The sequence below is a fragment of the Epinephelus lanceolatus genome, chromosome 23, assembly GCF_041903045.1.
Source record: "Epinephelus lanceolatus isolate andai-2023 chromosome 23, ASM4190304v1, whole genome shotgun sequence".
Lineage (NCBI taxonomy): Eukaryota > Metazoa > Chordata > Actinopteri > Perciformes > Serranidae > Epinephelus > Epinephelus lanceolatus.
In genome coordinates this window covers 12,579,935-12,604,501 of record NC_135756.1, presented here as the reverse complement: position 1 = coordinate 12,604,501, position 24,567 = coordinate 12,579,935, and the positions used below count along the sequence as shown (strand labels likewise).

The 24,567-nt window shown below is 41.5% G+C and overlaps 2 protein-coding genes across 4 annotated transcripts; both read right to left on the bottom strand.

Moving 5' to 3' along the window:
* Nucleotides 1–242: 242 nt before the first annotated feature.
* Nucleotides 243–13,628, bottom strand: scyl2 (SCY1 like pseudokinase 2). Of its 3 annotated transcripts, none has more exons than XM_033614817.2 (19): nucleotides 13,491–13,628; nucleotides 11,449–11,645; nucleotides 10,710–10,867; nucleotides 10,147–10,291; nucleotides 8,077–8,226; nucleotides 7,770–7,991; nucleotides 7,202–7,318; nucleotides 6,673–6,798; nucleotides 5,199–5,375; nucleotides 4,935–4,946; nucleotides 4,622–4,744; nucleotides 4,277–4,390; nucleotides 2,218–2,350; nucleotides 2,011–2,129; nucleotides 1,814–1,914; nucleotides 1,524–1,593; nucleotides 1,372–1,449; nucleotides 982–1,104; nucleotides 243–893 (listed from the first exon to the last, which is right to left on the bottom strand). In XM_033614817.2, exons 2-19 carry the CDS (start codon nucleotides 11,623–11,625, stop codon nucleotides 255–257), a joined length of 2,784 nt encoding a protein of 927 aa, XP_033470708.1. In that variant the 5' UTR covers nucleotides 11,626–11,645; nucleotides 13,491–13,628; the 3' UTR covers nucleotides 243–254. The 3 variants fall into 3 exon arrangements, with proteins under 3 accessions (XP_033470708.1, XP_033470709.1, XP_033470710.1); XM_033614818.2 differs by lacking the exon at nucleotides 13,491–13,628 and adding an exon at nucleotides 13,237–13,376; XM_033614819.2 differs by lacking the exon at nucleotides 4,935–4,946.
* Nucleotides 13,629–15,714: 2,086 nt separating this feature from the next.
* On the bottom strand, nucleotides 15,715–24,305 carry depdc4 (DEP domain containing 4). Its single transcript, XM_033615089.2, has 9 exons — nucleotides 24,180–24,305; nucleotides 22,740–23,163; nucleotides 22,365–22,519; nucleotides 22,080–22,275; nucleotides 20,886–21,136; nucleotides 20,524–20,666; nucleotides 19,066–19,191; nucleotides 18,790–18,868; nucleotides 15,715–18,636 (listed from the first exon to the last, which is right to left on the bottom strand). The coding sequence occupies exons 1-9, from the start codon at nucleotides 24,280–24,282 to the stop codon at nucleotides 18,437–18,439; spliced, it is 1,677 nt and encodes a 558-aa protein (XP_033470980.2). The 5' UTR covers nucleotides 24,283–24,305; the 3' UTR covers nucleotides 15,715–18,436.
* Between the last annotated feature and the right edge of the window lie 262 nt (nucleotides 24,306–24,567).

Genomic DNA, 24,567 nt, shown 5'->3' with positions numbered 1-24,567 from the left:
GAAGAAGTATTTCCCACCCCAACCGTTTGTCCTTCTGGTCAAGTAGAAATGGAATTCAGGTGCAGGTTAATTTGCCAGCTGAATGTGAGCGAGAGTCAGAATTTATACCAGGTCAGATTAAAAATACAGACAGCAGCGCCTTTGAGAGGAAATCTTCACATTCAATCAGTGTATTGTTCTGTGAGAATTCAAGGCTCTTCTGTCCGAAGTTATTAAAAGAATATACTCAACTTAGCATCTACTTTTTATTTAGTTTAGCCGAATAAGTCTTTCAGATCGTTGTTGACAGACGCACTATGTTTAACTCCACTTTGGTTCAGGCTTGGGGCAGCAGCAGGTTGAGCAAAGTTCTGTGGGCTGAAAAAAGGGTTTGCTTGCATCCCAAACCCGCTGGGCACTCCTCCCATGCCCACTGGTGCACCCTGCATCTGAGTCTGAGCGTTCTGGGCTGCACCAAACTGACTGATCCAAGGAGTGTTGGTGCCAGGTGTAGGCTTGGGACCCATTTGGTTGAGGGTGACTTTGGGCTGGCTGGGTGAGAAAAGACTGTCCAAGGCTGACAGGTCGGGGGCTTTACTTGTCTGCCCCATGGGTCCTTGGTTCTGTGAGAGGGCTCCAAAGTTTGGGGTGCTGGTGGTGGTGGCCATGCCGCCGTAGAGGCCGGGGCCTGTAGGCCGCATGCCCATCCCCATGCCCATGCCTCCTGTCTGAAAGCCCATGGGTGGGTTGAACCCGTTGGAGACTGAGGCGCCCATGGAGCCCACCATGGGGCCGGGGGAGGGGAAGGCAGACATGGTGGTGCCCTGCACCGGAGCTGGTCGTGGTGAGTTGGCCAATGACAGGCTGTTTAGAGATGTCATGTTGTTGAGCAGGCTGCTTGTCAGATCCTTAGTCTGTGACATAAGATGGGGAAAATTTAATCATCACAAGCCAGAGACGTTTGAGCACGTGTTCGTGCACACAGATGTTTTGAGTCATTACCTTTGTGTTTGAGGTGCTGGCTGGTTTGACGCTCTGTGGTGCTAACGGCTGCTGGTTCCTCAGTTTGGCTGCCTGCTCCTGCTCCTTAGCCAGTCGCTGTTTCTCCTCTAGAGTCAGAGACATCTAGGGAAAGAAAAGGAAGAGAAACTGTTAACAAACTGGTTAGGTCTCAAAGTTAGGCCTGTGTGCAATACAGAGAGGCTATGTTGTATCATAAGACACAATTTGATGGACCAGAGGAGTCAAACTTATTCTCGAAATCCAAAGAAAAAATAAATCCTACTCCTCCTGATTCATTTTTTCTTACGCCCGCGCTAATGCTTTTCTGAAACATGCAAAATGTACAAAGGTGCAGATTTGTGTAAATGAGGTATGACATTGTTCCCATACTCTATTAGGCTGTGGGGCCGCTGCTGCGGATCCATTCTCTTTGCCATTAACCCCCGAGCTGCCGAAGATATCATCAATCTGAAAGAAGGAAAAACAAAAAATGAAACACTGCAGCAGAGAGACGTAAGACAGAACATTTCCAGTGCTGGTACCTGGTTGCCACTGCTTGGTGGGCCCTTGGTCTCCTCTGGTGGGTGCCCTGGATTTGAGATGTTTATACTCCTGTTAGAAGAGACACAATGAACAAAATCAGAAAGCGGAGGGAATTTGAATAGAGGCATTTATACAAGCCTGGTTAGTCATGCCATTATCATATTCATGTGGCTGGTATCAAATGCTAATTGCTTTCTAAGACAGATCTAATCACCCTATTTGATGTTCTCGCTAATTTGTACAAAATCCCCACTAACATGTGAAACCATTTTATATTTAAATGACAAACCTCTGCTGCTCCTGCATGATGTGCAGCTGCTCCAACTTGGTCTTGTGTTCAGTCTCCATGCGAGTCAGCATGTCCCGTATGACCACCATGAACGAGTTAAACTGAAACGTGGAAAAAAATCAGATAACATTAGAAGAAGAAGAAGAAACTAAAAAAAATAGGAGTTAAATTAAATATGACTCTATAATGTGCGCCACCTGATTAAGGTTGAGGTTGTTGTCTATACTCAGAGAGACGAGGTGCGGCAGGCTCTTGGTGGCGAGGTGCTCTTTGGGGATGCCAAGCTTCTTGTGGCTGAAGGTGCACTTGTAGATTCCTGAAGTGAGGAGAGGGAGAGTCAAACAACCAATCATTTACTGGTTTAATAACACCAGCAGGAAGTCGAGTGTGTCCAGATTACTTACCGAGTATTCCCATGAGTACTGCTGGTTCTCTGGAGGGGATCTGTTGTAGGAAGGGCAGGATCTCATCGATGACGTACCACTTGTCCAGATATTCCAAGATCTTCCCCAGACACACCAGAGAGTTCACTCGTACCTGCAGAGCAATAAAGAAAGACAATTCAGCCATTAAAGTTGGTGGTAGACTGTGGTGGTAGACTGTGGTGAAAGACTGCTGCCATGAAGAAATGGATGTCTTGTAATTTTCTGCAGCTTAATTCAGACAAGACAGAAGAAATAATCTTTGGCCCTGGCAAGGAAATTCCGACCGTTTATTGGTCCTCTGGCAACTAATATAAAATCTACAGCAAGAAATTTAGGCATCACTTTTGATTCTCAATTGAACTTTGAACCACATGTCAATAATCTCATTACACCCTGCTACTTCCACCTACGAAATGTTATCAAAATTAAATCAGCTGTGTCTTTTCCAGACCTAGAAAAGCTTATTCATGCTTCTGTATTCTCGCGCCTTGACTACTGTAACACATCGTTTAGATGCCTCAGTAAATCTTCTCGGCTTCAGCTAGTGCAGAATGCTGCAGCTCGTATTGTAACTGGGACAAATCATGGTATTGCCTCCCTCCATTGGTTGCCGGTTAACTTCAGAACTGGTTTTAAGATACTTCTAATAACTTTAAAGCTCAACATGGTTTAACGCCAAGTTATCAAGCTCAACTTCTGACTCCCTTTGCTCCAAGTCGTGACCTGAGATCCTCAAGCCTACCCTCACGGGTCGTCCCTAGATCGAGGTCGGTAACCAAAGGTGACCGGGCTTTTGCCATCAAGACCCCGAGGCTCTGGAACTCTCTGCCTGAGGAGATCAGGCTGGCTTGCACATTACCCGTTTTTAAATCATTGCTTAAAACACATTGTGATTTGTAACTTTTGTGTTTTATTTCCTTTTGTTCTGTTTTTGCCTCTGTACACACTATAATTTTCTTGGCTCTTAATATATATATTTTTTTAAATATTGTATTGTTGTCTTATTTTCATGCATTTTGTGATGCACTTTGAAACCTTGATTAGCTAAGTGCTTAAAGTGCTTCTAAAAACTTCTTCCACATGACCTAACATACATGTTTACACAATGTCTTTCCTACATATAAATTTACTTATTGCCATGGACGCTGCGTTAGTTCAGTTCTAAAAATCACACTATATCAAGCAAACTAAACAATCAAGGCAGCAACATGTGCTGCTAGCTAAAATAACGGTTTCTGTCAATGGAGTCTGGTGGCTTTGAAGAGGATGATACTGTATAACGGCTTCAGTTCACTGTCGAAAATGGCTGTCTGATGGCGAGGTAAAGCGGTGAAAATAATCTAAATATAGTCCACACTTAAACTGATGTAGATTTTTTTAGGTGGTGCTTTATTTAGGGGGCTAAAATATATTTTGCAGCTGCTCCCGTCTACAGCCACCAGACTCCACTGACAGAAACAGTGTACCTCGCAAAACACAAGGAGTTGCTGGTCTGCCGCTGCCTGTGATTGGTTCTAAAAAGCACACAGTAATAAATAAACCAAACTAAACTGGCGTCAACAACAGTATGTTGCTTATCTTTTGTGCCCCTGTCTGCTTCTTCAAACAGCGCGTGTACCAACTGCTTCTACTGTGGGTAGACTATGGAGTGCAAATGCAGTATTACACTGAATCTCAATGTGTCTTCGACTGTTTAAATAAAGGTTTGATAATAATAAAATAGCAGCATCCTCCACCTCCAAGCTCAAATCTTCCAGGCCAACACTTTCCTCACTCTCTGTGCTTACACCGTTAGCTACCGCATGGGTGTGTTGAGGGAGGGGAGGGCATTAGTGCTGTAATCTACGTCAGTTTCCATTTGAAAAACACTGAAAAGAGCGCAGATTGACCCGCCCTTTAAGAGTGCAACAGTTCAAGAGAAGGACCAGGGATAAGTAGAGGCATCTAAGAGGAATTAATATAGACAGATTTCATTCATGCACAGGCACACAGTCTGAAAGGTAAAAACTGAGAACAGAAACGACTGACGGAGACTCACAGCGAGTGAAGAGGTCTGCAGGCAGGCTGATTTGATCCGAGGGATGAGGGAGTTCTTCATGGACGGGTAGTCAATCAGGTTGGCGAACGTCGGGATGATGTTCAGGCACAGCTCCTGCTCGGCAACAGATAAGACGTTATGAAATGTGACATTTTTATGATGCCGAGAGCGTTCACTCTGACGGTGCTCTAAAGGTAGCACTGAGAGGAGAACGGAGGGTGCAGCGACTGGGGGAAAATGTGACACGTTCCCTATGTGGAATGCTAAAAATATAAACCCATGTGTGGTTTACAGGGTTCATGACTAATTGAATTAAATTGATCACAACAGCACAGCTCTGTATACCTGGATCTGTACAGAAGGTGCCTCCACAGCTCTGTAGACCATCGGCAGCACGCTGTTCTTAATTTCCTCCGAGGGTGTTTTGGTCAACAGTAGGTCCATCTTCTGCAGGAATATCAGCAGGATCTGCATGGCACAGGGACCCAGTTAGGAAAACAAGAATCAAAAGCTCTCCGATATTTGCTACACGAGTGAGGTGGTAAGTGGAGGTTAACAGAGACAGTGCTTTCAGCGGCTTTAGCTTAACTGTTAGTGCTAACAGACGACACAGACTAGCTGATGTGACCGGAGCATATTCACAGCAGAGACCACTCACCATGTTACTAGCCTGAAGAAGCATGGGAAGAAAAATACAGAGAGAAACTTGATAAAGTGACAGATTAAACCCTTTAGTCGGTTATATTTCACTGATTATTCAAATCTCAAACACACAAATGCAAAATATCATGCAAAGATTTAAAGAGGGAAGTCACACGTTACCTGTCATTACTTGATTGCTAGCTAGCTTAATATCACATGCTTTATTAATGCTGAACAGCTGAACAACCAACACTGTTTCAGATACTGTACGTGCATCTACCTGAACGGGCTCTTGCTGCTTGAACACAGGCGTGAGGTCAGGCATGATGAGACGAATGTACTCCTCCTTGGTGCACTCCTCGGCGATCAGCAGCACATTGGGCAGCACGAAGGGAACCATGTCCGGGTTGACGAACTCAGAGGTGAGCGCCGGCAAGATTCGATACACCACCACTCTCTGCAAGGAAAGAAAACAGAGTGGGTACCAGAAGCCATGAGACAATGTTCAAACTGTAACACTGTGTGTTCGTGATGAGTTCATTAGGGAACACTTTTAACTAGAAAATATAAAAGTTCAGAGAAAAAGGAAGACGAAACAGGAAGAAAAATAACAGGAAGGCAGTTTCTCAGTAACAGTGTCTGAACTCTCATAATCGCTCGTCTGTTTGTCTTTGTGTGTGTGTGTGTGTGTGTGTGTGTGTGTGTGTGTGTGTGTGTTTATACACAACTAAACAGAGAGCATGTGAGGCATGTGTTCTGATAGATATGGGAACACCTAAAGGATTATTTGACAACAACATGAGCACTCAGTTATTGAAAAAGGTAGTGATGGGCGAAAATGAACGCCAAATCTTTTTGAATACCAATTGAAACAGACGAGTCTGAATTTTATTTTTTTATTACCTAATTATTTATTTATTATTTTTTATTTTATTATATTATTTATTAGAATTTTATTTACTAATTTATTTATTTATTTATCTATTTTATTTATTTATTTATTTATTCATTTATTTATTTATTTTACAGTCTATGGTCGCGACTTCCATCAGTCAAGGCCCATGGTGCATTCACATGCTCCTCAGATACTGTTTTTCTGACTTTAGTGAATTCGTGAACTTCAAGTTGTAATGTGAAACACAACGTGGACGCTACAAAGATGCGTTGTATTTCATTGTTTAGAGCGTGTAAACAACATCTTGACAACAAGGAGCAAAGGACACAGATCAGATGAGTCATGACCTACGACCAGAAACGAATTTTTCAGATTATTCTGACACCTCGTGAATGTAGCACAAGGCTGTAGAGGTAACCGGGACGTCTGCTACTTGCCCCTACTCAGACTGTTTGTCAGTGACATTTCTGTGACATTGTATTGAGTTTACACAGCCTAACTACACGCAAGTAGGATCTTGAATAAATGCATTAAAATTAGTTTTTATCTTTATCAATACAAACGTATACATGATGGCTGGTGATGCATCGGCGAGAAGTTTTGTGTGGCAGGCAGCACTAGCTGTCAGATGTTTTATAACAGAGTGTCACAGAGAAAACTGTGACAAAAAACCCTTAAGGTTCATATATTAAAATGTATCAACTCAACACTATGAAAAGAATCAGTCCTCCCATCACTAGAAAAATGACTATTAAACCGCCCTAAACATACACTACACATAAAGTAAACAGATCATGGAAAATATTTATACATACTCTCTCATATTTTGAACCTACCTACAAAATGTATGAGCACTTACCTTGGGGAGTTTGGGCAGGACTTTGGGAAGGCCTTTGTAGAACTGGGACTTCTGCAGGTTGTCTCTCTGGAAGAGGGAGTCAAAGTACTGCAGGGTCACAGCACCCACGTCATCAAAAAATGGAATCTGAATTAAATTTTCAAAAAAACCCACACACAACAAAAGGCATCAGATATTACCAACATTGGCACAGACTATGAACAAATGTTATTCTTTGTATCTTCTTTTCTTTTAAATGTATTTTTGTAAAGAAGTATGGCAATAATTGTTTGGAGGTGTATCAGTTAAAGTATAATGCCAAATACGGCAATGGAGAGACATTTACAGTTATCAAAAGTATTTCTGTCATAGTAAAGAAGTGGTTCTGCCAAAAGCAAAATAATAACAGACAGGATTAGAACATATGGGTTAGACTGTAGGATCAAGCTTTGTCACAACTGTCGGTGGCATTGGGGTAAAACTGTGACAATCGAGCTTTGGAAAAATGAATCATTATTTGGATCTTTATGCCAGGGGTGAAAATGCTGACCTTTGTCATTTGGTCTGCATCTGGCCGGACGGTGGATGTGACGCTGAGCAGCATCTTGACATGCTCCCGAACCTCCTCTGGGATCTTGTTCAGCACTGCAGGACTTATGCTGCTCAGCTGCAGTTGGATGACACAGAGAAGAAGAACAGAACAGAGAGGAAAAGAGGAATACAAGCAGTGTTTGATTAGTAACAGCAACACACTCTTGAGATATTCTTAAAAATCAAGTCATGCAGCAGATGACTAAAAATGGGCTGCATCTGAAATTAGCTTGAAGCAGCTGATGCTGGAGTGCGTCCAGGCACAATCATCGGGATTATTTCAAACATGTTTTACCACTCAAATCAAAAACAAGACATCCGCCTGCGCTATGAGCCGGACAATGACACAAATCTGAGCAGACAGCTGTGCTGCCGGAGAAAAAATACGCATGTGTGGGGAAAAAAATAGTCGCATGGCTGTGTAGTGTAGCAGCGAGTACAATTGTTCTAATTCTATGAATGATTTATGATCCTTTTGTCGATCCAGTCATTCGTCACGCTCCCACATGCCCCACACCTCCACCCACCTGATCCAGCTGCCTGCTGAAGCTCTTAAAAATGTCGTGCTTGTTGACTTGGAAAACAGGCTTGCCCTCGTTGAAGACGGCATGCATGACCACGCCCAGCGAGTACATGTCGGAGGCGGAGTCACAGCTGACGGACAGGATGTATTCAGGAGCCAGGTACTCAGGGTTGGGGAGGCAGAGCGGAGGAAGGTTGGGCTCCCATTCTTTACACGAGTACTTGGGCTGAAGACGGTGAGAACATAAAGATGTGACAATACTGCATTCAATTATTTTGTTAGAGCGTTTTAAGGGCAGTCATCCAGCACACCTCAGCTTCCGAGGGGTTTGTGGAGGAGATGCTGAAGTCAAAGCCCATGATCTTCCAGGCTCCACTCTTGTTGAGGATGATGTTCTCTGGACACAAGTTGCCGTGGACCATTTTCACCCCGCTGTGGAGAAAGGACAAACCCTCCGAGATCTGAAAGGGATAGAACAATGAGAGTGTCAGCTTTGGTATGAAAGAGTGGAAGCAACTGCAGGAATAGTACATGGTTTAAAGCTGCAACACTTGTTCTTTAAAATATTCAAACAGATTCACACCCAGCTCATTCTTCAGGGGAAAAAAAAGATGGATTCGACACCATCCAGTGATGACGACCTTGTCCTTCTCCTCCTCACAAAAGGAGATTTTGAGTACTTCCAATGTAGAGAAAGAGAAGGAGAGTGTCTCATACGGGAGCTGAAGCTCTACAGTAGCTGGTTTTGGACATATTTCAGGATCTCGGTAGGACAGCTGCATCTGAGGAGGCAGAGGACCAACTACCAGGATCCTATAGACCAGGGGTGTCGAACAAATGTTAAACAATGCGTGATCTACTTAATGTATCATGCACATGTAATGACAGTGAGAAGTAGACTGAATTATTGTGGGCAATACTGTTGAAATTGCTTATTTTTCTTAAGACATCTCAGGCTGTTCATTTGTTTTGTGAAAGGATGCACGTCTTCAGAATGTACTTGTAATTCTTAACGCACAAAAAGGGAAAATATTGGAGCTCATACGTTCTTGTGCGATGGTTTTATTGGTCCGGCCCATCTGAGATCAAATTGGGCTGCATGTGGCCCGTGAACTAAAATGAGCTTGACCCCCCTGCTATAGACCCAGAGCAGCGTCTGGCAGTCTGTGTGAGGGAAGCTATTGTACAGCCAAAGCTAGTATAAGCTATTTTTATTGGCTGTACTTGTTGTGACATTGTGACGTGACATCCATTCCAGACAACGTGACTGAATGATGCATTTATTTGCAGTGTGAAAGCTCTGTAAAATCAACCTTGTTCTTTTTGCCACGTAACATCTAGAGATGTCCCAGTGCCATACAGTGCCGACACAGATCCCTGAACTTGCGTATCGGCCAATAGCGAGTACTAATCCAATAACACTGCATCAATAGAAAAGAAAAATTCAAAGCGGCAAATGATCAACGCTTTATCCAGGTGTGAAACTTCTGGTTGCCCCAACTATGTCCATGGCAATAATTGGAGCAACTCTTCAAGATGTTAACTTAAGTAGAGCCCAAGTGGACGTTGTTTCTCTTTGCTCACTTCTGGCCAGAAGGTTCATCCTGTGTAAATGGAAGGACTCTTCACCTCCAACATACGGACACTGGATTAAGGATGTTATGTACGATCAACTGCACGCTTCTTTGCCACCTGGCTGCCAACAATTTTTAACTTTTGTGGCAAATATGGAAGCTGAAAAATTGTAATAAAACATGCTTTATTCTCCTACTTATGTCCTTTTTTCTTCTCTTTTGGATTCCCTTTGACTGATCTGGCATTCTCTGTTTGTTCTTCTGTCGATGGGCTGTCTTTTCATCTCTACTGGCTCTATATTTATTTATTAGTACTCTGTATCTTCACTGAAGAGACTTTTGTACTTGCTAATACCTGATGCAGCATTCTGGGCAGTATCAGAGGCATTTCCAATTCCAGTATTGGTATCGGAACAACTCTAGTAATATCAACATTCTGCCTCTAAGTACTCGTGACAAAAACAACAGTTCAGAAAAATATACTGATAAGGGAATCAATCACAAGACAGAAACTTCTCTGTGTAAAGGCCTTAACACCAACAGGTGAAGCCTGAAATGGAGCTGGTTCAACTGGCTTTGAGAGGTACTGATGTCATGATGCATTGTACTAAAACCTGCCAGACAACCACAATTTGGTATGCTCATAATGACAAACAGGCAAGTTCATATTCAAATATGTTTCATTATACATCCAACAGGTGAACAACTAAACTGTTACTTATAAAAAATAAATAAATACATAGCAAATAACTGGTGACTCTTAGTTGCAGCCCTGCATCGAGCAAGCTAACCTGTCTGCACTCTCACCTGTAGCAGGCCGTACTTGGTCTCCACATCATAGAGTTTGTACTCCTTGATGTCACTGGGCAAGGGGCTGGGCAGATTCTCCCACTGGCCCAGCACGTTGGCCAGACTGGCAAACACCGGCTCTGTGCAGAACGCCAAGCAGTCTCTGAGAGCCAAATACAGAAATAACATCAGTAGAATTTAATGCAGCTGCCTTTAAAATGATGAGTTATTCTGAAGCCGACAGAGACAAATGGCAACATGAGCAAAGTCAAAAACAAAGACAGAGAAGCGCTTTGAATTTAGAGCTGCCCTGGGTGAAAGTTTAAAAAAGACACAGCGGTAAAAAGAAAGTAAGCACAAGACAGCCTCGACCTCTGGGGCCATAAATAATTCAGAGCCCATTCTACAGAGTCGTTTGATCATGACAAGCTTCTGCTCACATATGCACAAACAGAGGCAGACAAATAGAATTATTACGCAATTTTCCCCCTCAAATGTCAAGCTGCTCTTTGAGCCACAACTCCCTCCAATTTGCCCTTGATACACATGTTTGTGTGTGTTTATGTGGGTGTGTTAATCACCGTGACTCTTCCAGGGGATGCTGCACGGTCAGGAGACGGGGGTGACGCAGTCTGGTCAGCTGCTGCACCCCTTTCTTTAGCGAATCAACAATTTGGTCCTTCTCAAATTTCTGGTACTTATCGATCATCTTCTTGTCGAACACAAACACAGCCACTTCCTGAAGCGTCAGAAAACAACAAGGCGCTGAAACAGCTACTCATGGTGAGGAAAGTCCTTGTTGACAAATATAATCAGTTGTTTGTCCATTTAAAGGTCCAGTGTGTAGGATTTCGGGGGGTATACTGGCAGGAATGTATGTCAGTATAATGAGTATGTTTTCTTTGGTGTATAATCACATGAAAATAATAATTGTTGCGTTTTTCGTTACTTTAGAATGAGCCATTTATACACAGACAAAGAAAACTCTGGCTCTAGATATAGTTACTTGTGTGTTCGCATCGGCCACTGCGACAACAGTGTCAGAAAAACACTGATTTTTTTTCATGTGAAACCGCTTTATTCAGTATTTTTATTGGTTTAAATCAGTGAGTGTGTTGGTTTTGGAGAGGAAGAGACTTCTGCAGATAATTCAGCTCCCAGTAAAACCCTCCTAAACAATGAACACTGAAGGAATTCTATCCAAGAAAGGTAGCTCACTGCTACATGCCATTAAAACCCCCTAAATCTTACACACTGCTCCTTTTAAATCTAAACTTCGGAGCTGGTCTGGTGAAGTGGAGGATATTAACACTCACATACCTGTTTTGTGGACTTCTTTGTGCCATTGTAGATCCTCCAACACAAGCCAGGACCACCGCTGGCGATATGTCGTCCAACCTCAAACTCCCGTGTCACCGGGTTGCCCATGACAGCACTGGTGACATCCGCCGTCACCTTGGTGACAGTGCTTTTTAGCTTGTTCAGCATAGACTCCATATTCACGCCTGACCTGGCAGCTGAAGTGAGAAAGGTGGATGACAGACCACCCAGGACAGGTGAGCAGTTACAAACACAGTACCTTCAAACCAAGAGGTACAGACTGGTCACTCAAACGCCAAAACAACAAAAGTCTTTGCAATCACTGAAAGAGGCGGCTGTAGCGTGAGCCTTTATAGCGAAGCAAAAGCCTTCAACAATCCATTCGACATGCACTTTAATGCACCTGCTAGGAAATTTACACATCAAAGTGCCCACCAGCGTCCTGCCTGTGCCGGCAGAAGAGAAAAGCGCCACTACAGCCCAAGCTGTCCACTGAAATATAAAATGACTCAGAGCAAGCTCAGCCACACCACATTAAGCCTGTCTTACAAAATACTTCAGAGTGACTTGAAAGCATGTTGGACAAGAGGAAGTCAAACAAAAGAACATGGCTGACGGTTACAGCCAAATTATTTCTACGTGAGCAGTTTCTTAAGGGCTTTATCTGTCTCGGGTGGGCTTCTGGTGCTTTGATGTGTATTTCACCGTGCTGCAACAAGGCTGAAGGAGGTTTCGTCTATAAATTGAGATGCACAGGCGGTACACTATGCATAATTAAGAGCTTCCTTCCCGCATTTATAAAAAGAATATATATGAAGCATCAGTATTAAATGGAGCAAAGCAAATTGGATCTTAATCAAAATTTGAAGGCACTTTGCCAGTACCCTCCCTGGCCAATTTTGCTAATGGGAATCCCTGCTTGTACTGTATATAATGCTGTTATACACTATTACACAGCACCTCCCTTAGGCTCAGTCACTTATGTATCCTCAGCCGATGCCAGCTGCTGTAGCAGCCAAACTGAGGGTGCACAAACATATGAAATCTATCAGTCAATCAGCATGGTTCAATTTAATGACGTCAGTGTGTCAATCCTGCAACAGCCAGTTTTACTTGAGCCAAACCCAAAACAACATAGCTTCATTTACAGATGACAGATATTGCAGGATGTCTGGCCTGCAAATGAATCATAACATTGCAACCACACCTGTGTCATAGCTCATTATTTATGTCGTGAAATGTCAAAGGAATCAATATATATCAGATGCAAATCTATGGCAACAAAGTCTAATTATTACAGGATATGCGTCACTATATATTTCCTCTAGTAGGAGGCTGTTTTAAGCTTTTAGCTGCAACAGGTTTGCAGGGAATTTGCCAAGAGCACCGACACTGTTATATCATTGTTATAAAGGCAGTCAGTTCACTTTACACTTACTAATCAGTCGATACTATAAGCTAGTTAGTGGCCAGACGGTCAGAGGTAAACTAAGAGCAGCGTTCATCTCACCTAAACCACCTGCACACAGCCTCTTAGCATAGTCTTTAGCTAGCTAACGTCAGCTAGCCATCGGCGTACCTGACAGTTCAGTAACACCAGCTTACTAACACGGTTATTATTTGACAGGCTATTCATGTGAGATTAATAACACAATATTAACGTTGGGTTGAAGCATTTAAGTGTCGTATTTATCGCTAAGCGTGAGCGTCATGTCTGGTTGTGAGATAGCTTGATGCTAGCTTGGTTAGCCTGTGCGCACACATCAAAACTAGCACTGTGACACTTACCGTTAGCCGTTTACAGCTACCTTCTTTTAACCCCTTATCTACCCGTGTAGCTCAAGAAGGCTGACATCATCGTTGCAATCTGTTGGCTCCCGCGAAAGACTTTTTGTATACGAACAGATCACGGTGGCTACCTACCCAAGCTAACTAGCAAACAATGCGCAAGTAACGTTAGACAGTGACGTTAGTCATGACAGCCAAACACCGATTGTTTGTTGAATCCAAAACTGTCCCTCCGATACCCTCCGGCTACATACCTTGATATGAAAAGGGCTCTCAGTTGTATTTCTTGTTATAAGTGGACTCTCAGCTGTGCCGCTGTCAGTGATGGCTGTGAAACACAGCCCCCATGTCTTCCAGTAGCATACGAAATGAGGTAGCTTAGTGCGCTAGTGAGCGAACAAACCTACTTCCGGGTTGTCATGTGCGTCGACGTCATCAGAGGTTTTCAAAACTAACTATTTGGCTACACTGCATGTACAAATAAACTGTACGTCAAATGTCGTGATTTACTGTTTACAAAGAGTGACAGGATTTATTTTCAGTGTGTTGAACGTCTTATATATTTTCATAGGGACACAGACTCAGGGCAAATGTGACGTCATGACAGGTCACAGATTTTTGTACAAAGACCAGTAGCAGGGCCGTGGTCACCTGTGTAATTCTGGGGGGACCATTTTGAGTCAACACCTCTTGTGACCCAACTTTCCAGGGGGTTTGGTTATCCAGGAGAATTTTTTGACACTTCACAGCTAAACTGACCATTCATAGTATTTTGAAACAAAACTCTGAGGGACTGTTCATTATTTATGGAGGGGAGGGGGCCATGTTAGCATTAGCATGTTAGCATGTAAAAAAATGCCATTTATCAAAGCCTGAAACTGTGAAAACAGATATTCTCAATGGATTTTCACATTTCCAACCATCCTTTGACACATTATGTGTGACAAACACTTCCATCAGAAAAAAAACATAACAAAATCTGTGTTTTAAACCATGATATTTAAGCAAAATAACTTTATTCTACATCTAATAAACCATGTGCACTAATCAACCAGCATGCATGACAAGAGCGGAAACCTGAGGCTTTTTTTTCCACTCCAGGATTCCTAACATTCAACTTTCAAACGTCAAAGGATACGTTTTAAAAACCTAGTAACTTATGGTGTGTTTCAAATCACATACTTCCGTCAGTACACTTCAGTGTAGTATACCGTGTGCACTATATGTACTCATTGGCGTAGTGCGCAAATTTCAACAGGGTAGTGTTGTATCAAACCAAACACTCACCAGAAATGACGACCGCAAGTTAGTGAGTTGGCAAACTAGCATTAGCATACCATATCATCACAGACTGCTAAATTGACCCAATAAACATACTGCTGGCTTCCGACAACAGTATCGTGGTGCTTAGTGCAAAAATCACGTATTTATACAATGCAGCGACGTTCACGGTCGCACAGTCCTCAGCCGCTATTTCCAGTTTGAAACGCTACGTAGCCAAGATAGCGAACATTGAGGACGAGAAGTGTCCATAGTTGCACACTCAACTTCTTGACCGTTTTGAGTGCACCATCTGGGTACTCATAGTGCACTGCATTTTTCCATACTTCTCAGTGCGAACGCACTTATGCACTCAAAATAGTAAGTGTAAGTACAGAAGTGCGCGATTTGAGACGCAGCATTAGTTTAAGTAGGGAGAGGGAGGTTCATGTATTTTCTGCCAGTCACTCAGGTTCAAGGAAAAATATTTGTAGCTTCAAGGGTAAAACAAATGAAGCCACACCCCAGCCACCTCCTCTGATAAGTAAAGAACAGTCTCTTAGATCAGGGGTTCTCAAAGTTTTGATGACTGAGTGCCGGTTTAGGGAGCCAGTATATGATACACCGTGATACTCAAACCAATAGTAATAAAAATGGCAATTTGTTACATTTATTTATGATTAAGATAACATTTGCTATTAATTATTTTGGACAGTGGCGCATGGTTGCAGGCATTTTGAGCATTTTTAAATGTGTATCCCCCCCATTTTTAAATGTGTAGCTGGGACCAATAAATGGCCCCTACATTATTATTTCCAGGAGTTTAACAGCTAATAATGAAATTAGGACCCTAATACCCAGGTTGGGCCACATATAGACAGTTGTGATGGTAGAAACTATAGTTTAAGTCCAAATTTGTGACCCTAACTATTGTACACTATTTTTATAACCGCTATAAATATTGAGCATGCAGTAAAGTACAATTTAAAAACATTTGCAGTGGCAATACAGCTGAAATTTCCGATTAGGCAATAAGGAGGGATGTGAGGACAAAAAAGTCACTGCAGTTCTTAGTTACCTTAGTGTCTGGGGGGAAAAAAAAAACAAACAAACAAAAAAAAAAAAACTTCTTTAACTGTCTCGTGTTAAGGGGCCCTTTACAACCATATCAAAAACCACTTAAGATTCACAGAAAAAAAACAGCAAAGTCTTGTTTGAGAGAACATCAATTAAACTTTTATTAGATGTGTTATTCCGACAGAAAATAAAGCACGTTTCAGCATCATAAAGTGCAATCTAACATGATTTCAGTGTATGTAAAGAACAGAAGATGCTGACTGAATTGAGATTTGCCTGTAAATTACCTCTCTGCCTGTAAAGTATGACCATGGCTTCATGAGTTAAAAGGATAATATCCAACTGAGGTATCATGCTAAACCAAAGTTTTAATTAATAGCCTAAAATAATATTAAATCAGTATTAATTACACACATTCCATAAAAAGGAATATGTCAAACTTTCAAGTAAAATCCTTAAAAGTTACAATTAAAAAACACTTGACCAAGATACTGGCAATAAATGTTGGTTAAAACATCCTGAAAATTAAAACATATAAACCTGAGCTATGCTTAGCCTAACACATTACTGTACCCTTTCTGCTTTCATTTCATATTAGTTTTATTGAAAAAAAAAAAAATCCTCACAGAGAGATCAGTCTTCATCTATAACACAAACAAGTCAGTGTTAAACCTCATTCAGCTACATTAGTGTTCCCTTCACCTGTGTTTTTCCTTCAACACACTACAGCATGCTACAGTAAAACTAAAAAAGGCTGCCATGATATTATTAGTCTTCATTTGGCATGTAGAAATATTAATGCCTGATCAAAGTGCACAGCATTACATCTGCAAACCACACTTCCATTTCTAAAGCCCCAATCAACCTCACTTAAATAGCTCTTAATGATAACACATTAGTTTATCGAAGAGGTAAATCAATTAGTGCACAAGCTGTTCACTGATCGTAACCTTAAAACAGCGTGTTAGATGGCTGAGAGTATTCTTTTCCAGTAATCCCTTTTATGTTTTCATACTTTGCATAGACTAATATTCTACAGTATTCTACAGTAGTACAATCTAGTGTAAGGATAGACCGATACATCGGCCGGCCAATATATCGGGCCGATATTTGAGTTTTTTACTTGTATCGGCATCGGCCGATACACGTGTGGGTTAGCGGATTTATTTTTCCCTGGCACTTTTTTTCATTTGAAAGTATGTGGTTAAGTTGAACAAAGCTGTTGAATCCTACTGTGTACAGTAGCTGTTGTTTTATTTATGCTTCAGCTTAAATATTTGTTTATTTTATAAAGACATTACTGGAAGATTTAAGAGCACTGAACTCTTTTTTTTATTTGAATGTATAATAATAATAATAATATTCTACCTGCTCTACCTCAACTTTCCATCTTGTTTTAGTATTTTTTACTGTTCAATAAATGTTTCTGATTTTAAACTTGAGACCTGTAATATGTGTTATCATTGTGTCATTTTTTTTTATGTAAATTGAGGGAGCAAAAGTAGTATCGGCCCCAAATATCGGCTCAAGAAAATCGGCAGTCCATAATCGGTCATCGGCTAAGGGTGATGAAAAAAAATCGGTATCGGCATCGGCCCTAAAAAATCCATATCGGTCTGTCCCTAATCTAGTGCACATAAGCCATCTTTAAACGTTATTCATCTTTAAACATAAAGTTAGTGTCATTAATGTAAAATTAAAAGATGTGTCCTAACTTAACAAAAAATGTCAACTGCCACAAACAGCTGAAACTACCACAGCTCACTGAGTACTGCTGTTTAGGCACCTTAACCTTAACTCCACACTAATGCTGATATACCTGTTTTGCCAGGATTTACAGAGTGGAGTGGAGCGAAGTAAAACAAACTATGATGTCCGGCAGTACTGAAAAGACATGCTGATGTAGAACAGCCTCAATAGCAGCATCTATCTTGTCTACAGCGCTAGCCGTTGTTATTAATACTCATTGGTTCTGCAAACCATTTAACAGCGCTTGACAACAGCTTGACTACAGTACTAGTCCCACCTGTGGCGCTGATTGGCTTGTTTTTTATTTTAACTGAGAAATTGCTGTTTCATGTCACGATGCCAGATGAAATCAGTCAACTCAAACTCAGGTCTGGACACAGGCAAATTTCAATCATGTCTTACAACCAATATCTTTTTAGATGGAAGTAGAGCTGCAACAATAAATCGATTAGTTGTCAACTATTAAATTAATCACCAACTAATTTGCTTTAAAAAAAAAAAAGTCAAAACTCTTTTATTCCAGCTTCTTAAATGTGAATTTTTTTCCTGGTTTCTTCACACATCTATCTCAGTAAACTAAATATCTTTGGGTTGTGGACAAAACAAGACGTCTGAGAACGTAATCTAAAGCTTTGGGAGAACATTTTTCACCACTTTCTGACATTTCAAAGACCACACAACCCATGGATTAATCGAGAAAATAATCAACATATTAATCGATAGTGAAAATAATCACTAGTCGCAGCCCTTAGATGGAGTTTTGTGGTGTGAAATCTTATCAGATGGGGTCCGTGATTTAATGCGTATCCATTTAGGGGTCTTTGACACAAGAAAAGGCTGAGAACCATTGAGATAGTTGCATCCAGTGCTACAAGATTGTAACAAACACGAAAGAACAAGACTTAACAGAATATCTACAAATAAAGCCTCAACAACTGTGGCCTCATGTGACTTCATCACATCACGTCAATCACTAACAACAGCATGTTTAATCTGACCCAGATTAATGTGCATTAAATTATTGCTATTCTTCAGTGTAAGCGCTGTACCACTGCAACCTGGCTCTGTGAAGTGCACTTGGGAAGTCAAACCGATAAGCCTTCACATGTATGATTCAGAAGGTGCTGGATAAATGCTGGAGGAAGACCACGGGGTGATGTTTCTCAAACTCTTTGAGCAGCCTCCTTCTCTCCTTGACAGGTAAGGTTTTGCTGGAGGAGATGTCATGAAGAAGCTGTTTGAGGCTCTCCAGGGTGGCAGCCTCTCGCTGGTCCTCGTACTCCTCTGGCGACACCTGCTGGCAGAAGGTGAACGCTGCAACAGCAAAAGGGGAAGAGGACAGTTTTTGACCAAAGCATTAAAACACAGTGGACATAAAAAGTTTGAGGTTTTCTGTATATGTATGATGGTGATGGTGTAATGTGTGATGTCAGCTAGTGTGTGCATGTTTAGTTGTATTTAACTTACTGGCAGTTGAGTCAGGGTCTTTTCCCTGCTGCATAGTCCTCAGTGTTCTCCTCACAGCTTCAATAAGGGATGTAGGAGTCTATTTATTAGGAAAAGAGAGAAAAAGGAATTTTAAAATTGTTTAATCAAACACTGATTGATTTGATTTTTGCTGTACTGACAAAAGAGCAGCTTAATAAAAGTTGCTCCAATTAAAAAGTTAAGGTGATGTGAAACTTTTCTTCTGTCTTTAAAACAGCATGTCTGTGTTACCTACATTAAAAAGTTAAACTGTACCTTGAAGAGCTCAGTGTAATTGTCCATGAGAAACAGCACCAGGGTTTCACTTTGGGTTCGAGTCAGTTCATGATTCTGGACAATTGCTCTCTGAAAAGCACGGCAGACTGAGGCCCTGTTATCAATCTGAAAGGAAGCACAGATTCAGATTGAAATTGAATTACCACCTCATGGTTGCAGCTAAGTTTGTCTGTCCAGACTTTTATGTAGCCATGACAGAAGACAATGCTTCAAATATGGATGTTGCTGCAGAGAAACTTCATATTCTAAAACATGGATGCTGGAATCAGAGAATTGTGACTTTTTTTTAATAGTCACTCAAAAGGATTAATCAATTATCAAATTAGTTAGCAATTAGGGCTGCGCGGTATATGCGGTAGACGGTAGAAATGATATAAATTTGGCCCACGGTAGAGATTTGCGCTCTACCGTCCTATCATCGATGACGTCATCGCACCTGCCTCAGTGTGAAAATGGCTGCGAGCACAGAGACAGCGGAGCAAGAGGAGCTGGTTCACGTCCGTGATTTAGCGTAGCACGTGCAACATGTGTTGCTGGCGAACTTGTGAGTGAGTGAGTTAATGTCTTATGAACAGCCCTGGACTTCTCAGACTCTTTTAGCGACTTACCGCTCAGAGTGAACTCATTCAGTGTCTCCTCTGGCAGCAGCACAGCGTCTCTCCCTCTCCTCTCTCACCGTGCGCACACGGGAGTTGGTTTTCGGCAAGAGAGTTTGTCATAAACCTTTGGTAATGTAAACCTATGTGACGCTAGGGGCTCCACAAAAAACTCCATATGTGAATGTGTGATAGTTGTGGTATCATAGCAGCCTGTCACAGGTTACAGCGTGATGATTAGAGGAGAAATGGCAGAGCATAAAGGTCCAGGTGGAAAAAAACACAACTCAGTCATTTAGGATTTTGCTAAAAGAAGGAAATTACCTTTTGATATAGATCCCAGGGGACATTTTGCACCATAGAGTACTGGAATTTAATTTTGAGTTTTGAGATCTGCATTCTGCACAATAAATGCTCTAAAAAATACATTATATCTTTGCTTTTGTTGTTGTTTTTTTGTCAATTTAGCTTTGCTAAGGGACTACAAAACCCATTCAGAAACACTTCTATTATAACTTTCACACTTAAATTTATACCGCGATATATACCGTTACCGTGAAGGGATTCGATTTATACCGTGATATGAATTTTAGGTCATACCGCCCAGCCCTATTAGCAATGTATTTAATAGTTGACAACTAGTTGATTAACTAATCGTTGCAGCTCTAACAGCATGAGCTATGAACACCAAAGTCTGCCTAACATAAAACACATAACGTTAAAACCTACATTTTATTATTGTATTTCTTATCATGATACTTCAAGTGCTGCACATAAAAGCACTGAACTGTGGAAAGAAGCGTTGAGCTGACAGTGTGTTCTGGTGAAGGACACAAATTACCTGTTTCTGAAGACGGCAAGCGTCTGGGTGAGCTGCTGTGGCCATAAAGGTCAGCAGTCTCCTGAGTTCATCCCTCACGCTCGTCTCCAGCAGTCGAAAACACAGCTGAGATGCTTTGATGGCATCCTGCAACTTCCCTTCATCTGGAAAAAAATAAATGTGCAAGACTGTAGGTGGAAAAGGATGAAGATCTTCAACTTCAACTTTATGACAGGAACAAAACTATGCCAGACAATGAATTACAAATCACAGAGGAACTGTCGCTTATCGCTTCACATGTACGCACACTTATCATCTGATGTCAAATCTCTCTCCATAGTTTTCAAGGTGGCAAAAACACTGTAAACCTTCATAAGTCTCACCCAGCAAATCCAGGATTGCAGCGTGTATGTCCACGTGGTGTCCTGAGAGAAGGGGAGCTTTCTCCTGTCCACTGTAGTACTTGGCAATAGTGTCAAACAGCAGCCTCTTTTGGCTCGCCATCTGCTCCGACTGGCCGTCTTCTGAAAAGGTATTGTCACCTTGTTGGCTGAGCTGCTCCCCTGCAACCACGATCAGCTGGTCGGGAAAGAGCTCCAAGCAGTCTGCCGCTGCCGACAGCCACCCATCCAAACTGTAAACACAGCATAATGTGTTTTTTTGTTACTGTAGGGGAGGTGGAATACATGTGCAAGCATCTGCTGCTATCAAAACTGCAAAGCTTATAAATCACAGGTCATTCTCTCTGTACTATCTGAAGATGCTGGAACAGGATCTCTGAATGCAGCAATTCTAGCAGGGTTCCTACAGCTTGAGGCAAATGAGACTTATGACTTTTTAATGCCACTCAAAATGAAATTTAAGACCAATTTTGCAATAACCAAAACTGAAGACAATCTTATGAAGGGTTAGGTCAATTTTGGCCCAACTTTTATTGTAAAATAAAACATACTTTTTTGTCTTGCAGCTGCGACAAAAGTAGAACAGGGGTCTCATTTATAAAAGAATGTGTAGGATCCTTACTAAAAATATACAGAGACAAATCCAAAAGTGGCACGTGCCAAAGACTATTAGACAATTTCTACAATCAGGCTTCCACCTCACGATCTGCATCACCAATGTCCCATCTCCTAAATGTTTGGAAGCATGGTTCAAAGCTTCTCCTATCAAGTCTGTTTTTATAGAGCACAACGTTAGGGTGGGAAGTGAAATGCGCCTCTTTCAGGCCTCGTTATTTGCATATGCAATATTTATAAATGAGACCCCAGAACTGGGAAATCTCTGGCGTTTGTCGGCAAGTTTTCTTGGCGATTTTGTGTTTCTCACTCTGCATGTGGGACTCCACTGCTTTGATTAACATTGTGCTGACAGCCTTGTACCGGTTTCTGCCATGCCACAAAATCTTGGTTAAATAGCCAATATTCGTTGAATTTGTGATCCATAAAATCCTGTTTTCCATGTCCTAGCATTTAAGACTCTTGAAAGATTGTTTCAGCAACTTTTAAGACTTGCAGGAACCTTGTCTAGTTTTTTATTCACCGTGCAAAAAAGCTTGAAGCAGAAATTAGAGCACTGACTGGGGCAGATTAAGAGTGTCGGGCAGCTCTCTCTCCAGACATGTGTTAGAGATAACCAGGTCCTGGGTGGCTACATGAGCTCTGCAGGCCTGGAGCTGAACCCTGGAAGGAGACATCAGGATGCAGTCCAGCATGGGCAGCTCTACTATCTGCAGCAGTTGCAGTAGCGTCTGCTGCTTCCAAACGTCATCCATCACTGGGGAAGGAGTAGAAAGAGGAAAAATCAACCATAAACTGTTGTTCTCTACCGTACCAGCAAATACTGACAGATGAGCTCAGTCTTACCAGTTTTGGACAGAAAGGCAGGAGTAGTGGGGGTTGTGTTTAAAGCTGTAGACAAGGTTGGTCGCAGGTTGATGGTTCTCAGCAGCCTCTCAACCCTCCTGTCTGATGGTCCGACAGCAAGGGGATTAGAGATTGTCCTCAGTTCGTTCAGCCTCCTGAAACAACAAGAAGCTTTATGGTGATTATTGAGCACTCAGATCAGAGGAGAGAAGATCAACTGTGATATACAAAAGGTGATGATATTTAGGGCACTATCATTATTATATCACATAATGCATCTCCCATGTCTGCTGTGTGTATGAGTGTTACTTTACTTTACAATAATGCTTCTATATGGATAAAATAAACATCCAAAATGCGATTAGTAACACCAACCTGGAGCTCTTCTTCCTCTTCAGCCCTTGTTCCTCTGGTGGCACATTTTCTGTGTCACTATTGCACTCTTTCATGGCAGAATTTGGTACCACTTTATATTCCAGAAAACGGTAAAGGCTGCAGCTGCTGTCCTCAAAGGTCACTTCCTTGTCTCTGCGAAACAGCTTCGTACCCACTGGCTCGAACACCTTGGCCTCCATCAGCGCCTGGCACAGTCGGGCAGCTTTGAGGCGAGACACTTCACTTGTGCAAAACACCACATTCTGCATCAAGTAACTGAGGACGGCATCCACGGCGTCCGAGCCTGTGAAACATTCGGTGTGAACGCGGAGATGCCTTCTACAGCGGCGCACCTCCACCTGGGTTTGCAGGGCCTGGATGATGTTGTGCCACAGCTGGGTGGCACCGAAGGGCCCCGAGAAAACTGTTAGGAGACAGGGTTGGAGGAAAAGGGATCAGAACAGGTTGAATACCAAAGCTAAGAATTAACATATCCTGCTTCAAATTAAAAGGTGGACATGAAGCCACAGTGGCAGGTGGACAAGAAGGTTAATTTCCAACCCTGATCTTAAAGCTGATACACTGTTAAAGATTAAGGCAAAACATCCCAGGTGAAAACTTTTTTTTTTTCATGCACTGGCCAATTCTAAGAGTTTGGGCTATTTTGCTTCCATAGCATGTCTTCCTTTAAAACAGTGGAAAGAAAAATACACATTCAAGTGTTTATTTTGGTTCAGATTTCTGTTCTGGAAATGTTTGCAAAAAGCACACATTTAATTAGATAGTGCCTTTTTTGCATATTTAGACATACAATTTCAGAAAACTTGTAATACAAAAAAAATAGTCTTAATGTAGGCTAATCAACTGGGGAAGTTTCATAATGATATCTTTGTTAAAAACACATACGTTATGGTGTCTCACCTAAAACGACCTTCTTGTACATTATCTAGCTAAAATTTGCTCCACGTCGAACAACAGTAAAATGCTGCTTTCACATCAATACATTCGTAATAACAGCCCCATAATATACTTTTCCTACGGTTTCGTACTTATTAAAAAGTATATAAAGCAGTTAAAGCATACTTAAATGTTAACTGATAAAATATGACGTACTTTGTGACGTTTAATGCAGGACTTTTACTTGTAATGGAGTGTTTTTACCGTGTGATACTGATTCCTCTCTTAAGTAAAGATTCTGAATACTTTCTCCACTACTTCTGTAAATTATATCCTTGATATCTGCTCTACAAACATTTCAATAAACATAACATATATTTCCTTAATAAACAGCTAGCACGGCCGTTGGATTTATCTGTCAATGCTAACGTCCAGCGTCGTAGCGTTTATTTACACGGCTGTGCTTTGCTTGCGGCGTTTTATTTAAATAAACTGGAGATTAACTAACTTACAACTTATTAATTTTTAATACTCAAATCTTACCATGTTGTGTATTTTCTCGAAAACTCCTCGTTTGGCTGTTCAACCGTCTGAAACGGGGAGTCAAATCAACCGCCATCATCAGCTCTGCGTGTGACGTCAACATGTTCTTCTTCTTCGTCTACGTCTTCTAAACGCAAGTGACAGACAGACAGCGCTCTGCTGCCATCTAAAGGCAGTAATACACACTGCCAGCTCTGGCTACTTACAGCTTACAAGACCGGCAATTAAAATAAAATAGATAGGCTAGTAGTTAAAAAACAAAACAATGAAAAGTAAGATGACACACCAAAGTATAATTATAAACGTATTTTTTTTTACTTTTTTTCTGCTGGAAAATACGCTGCTTAAGATTATAAGAACACATAATAACAAACGATTATAATTAACC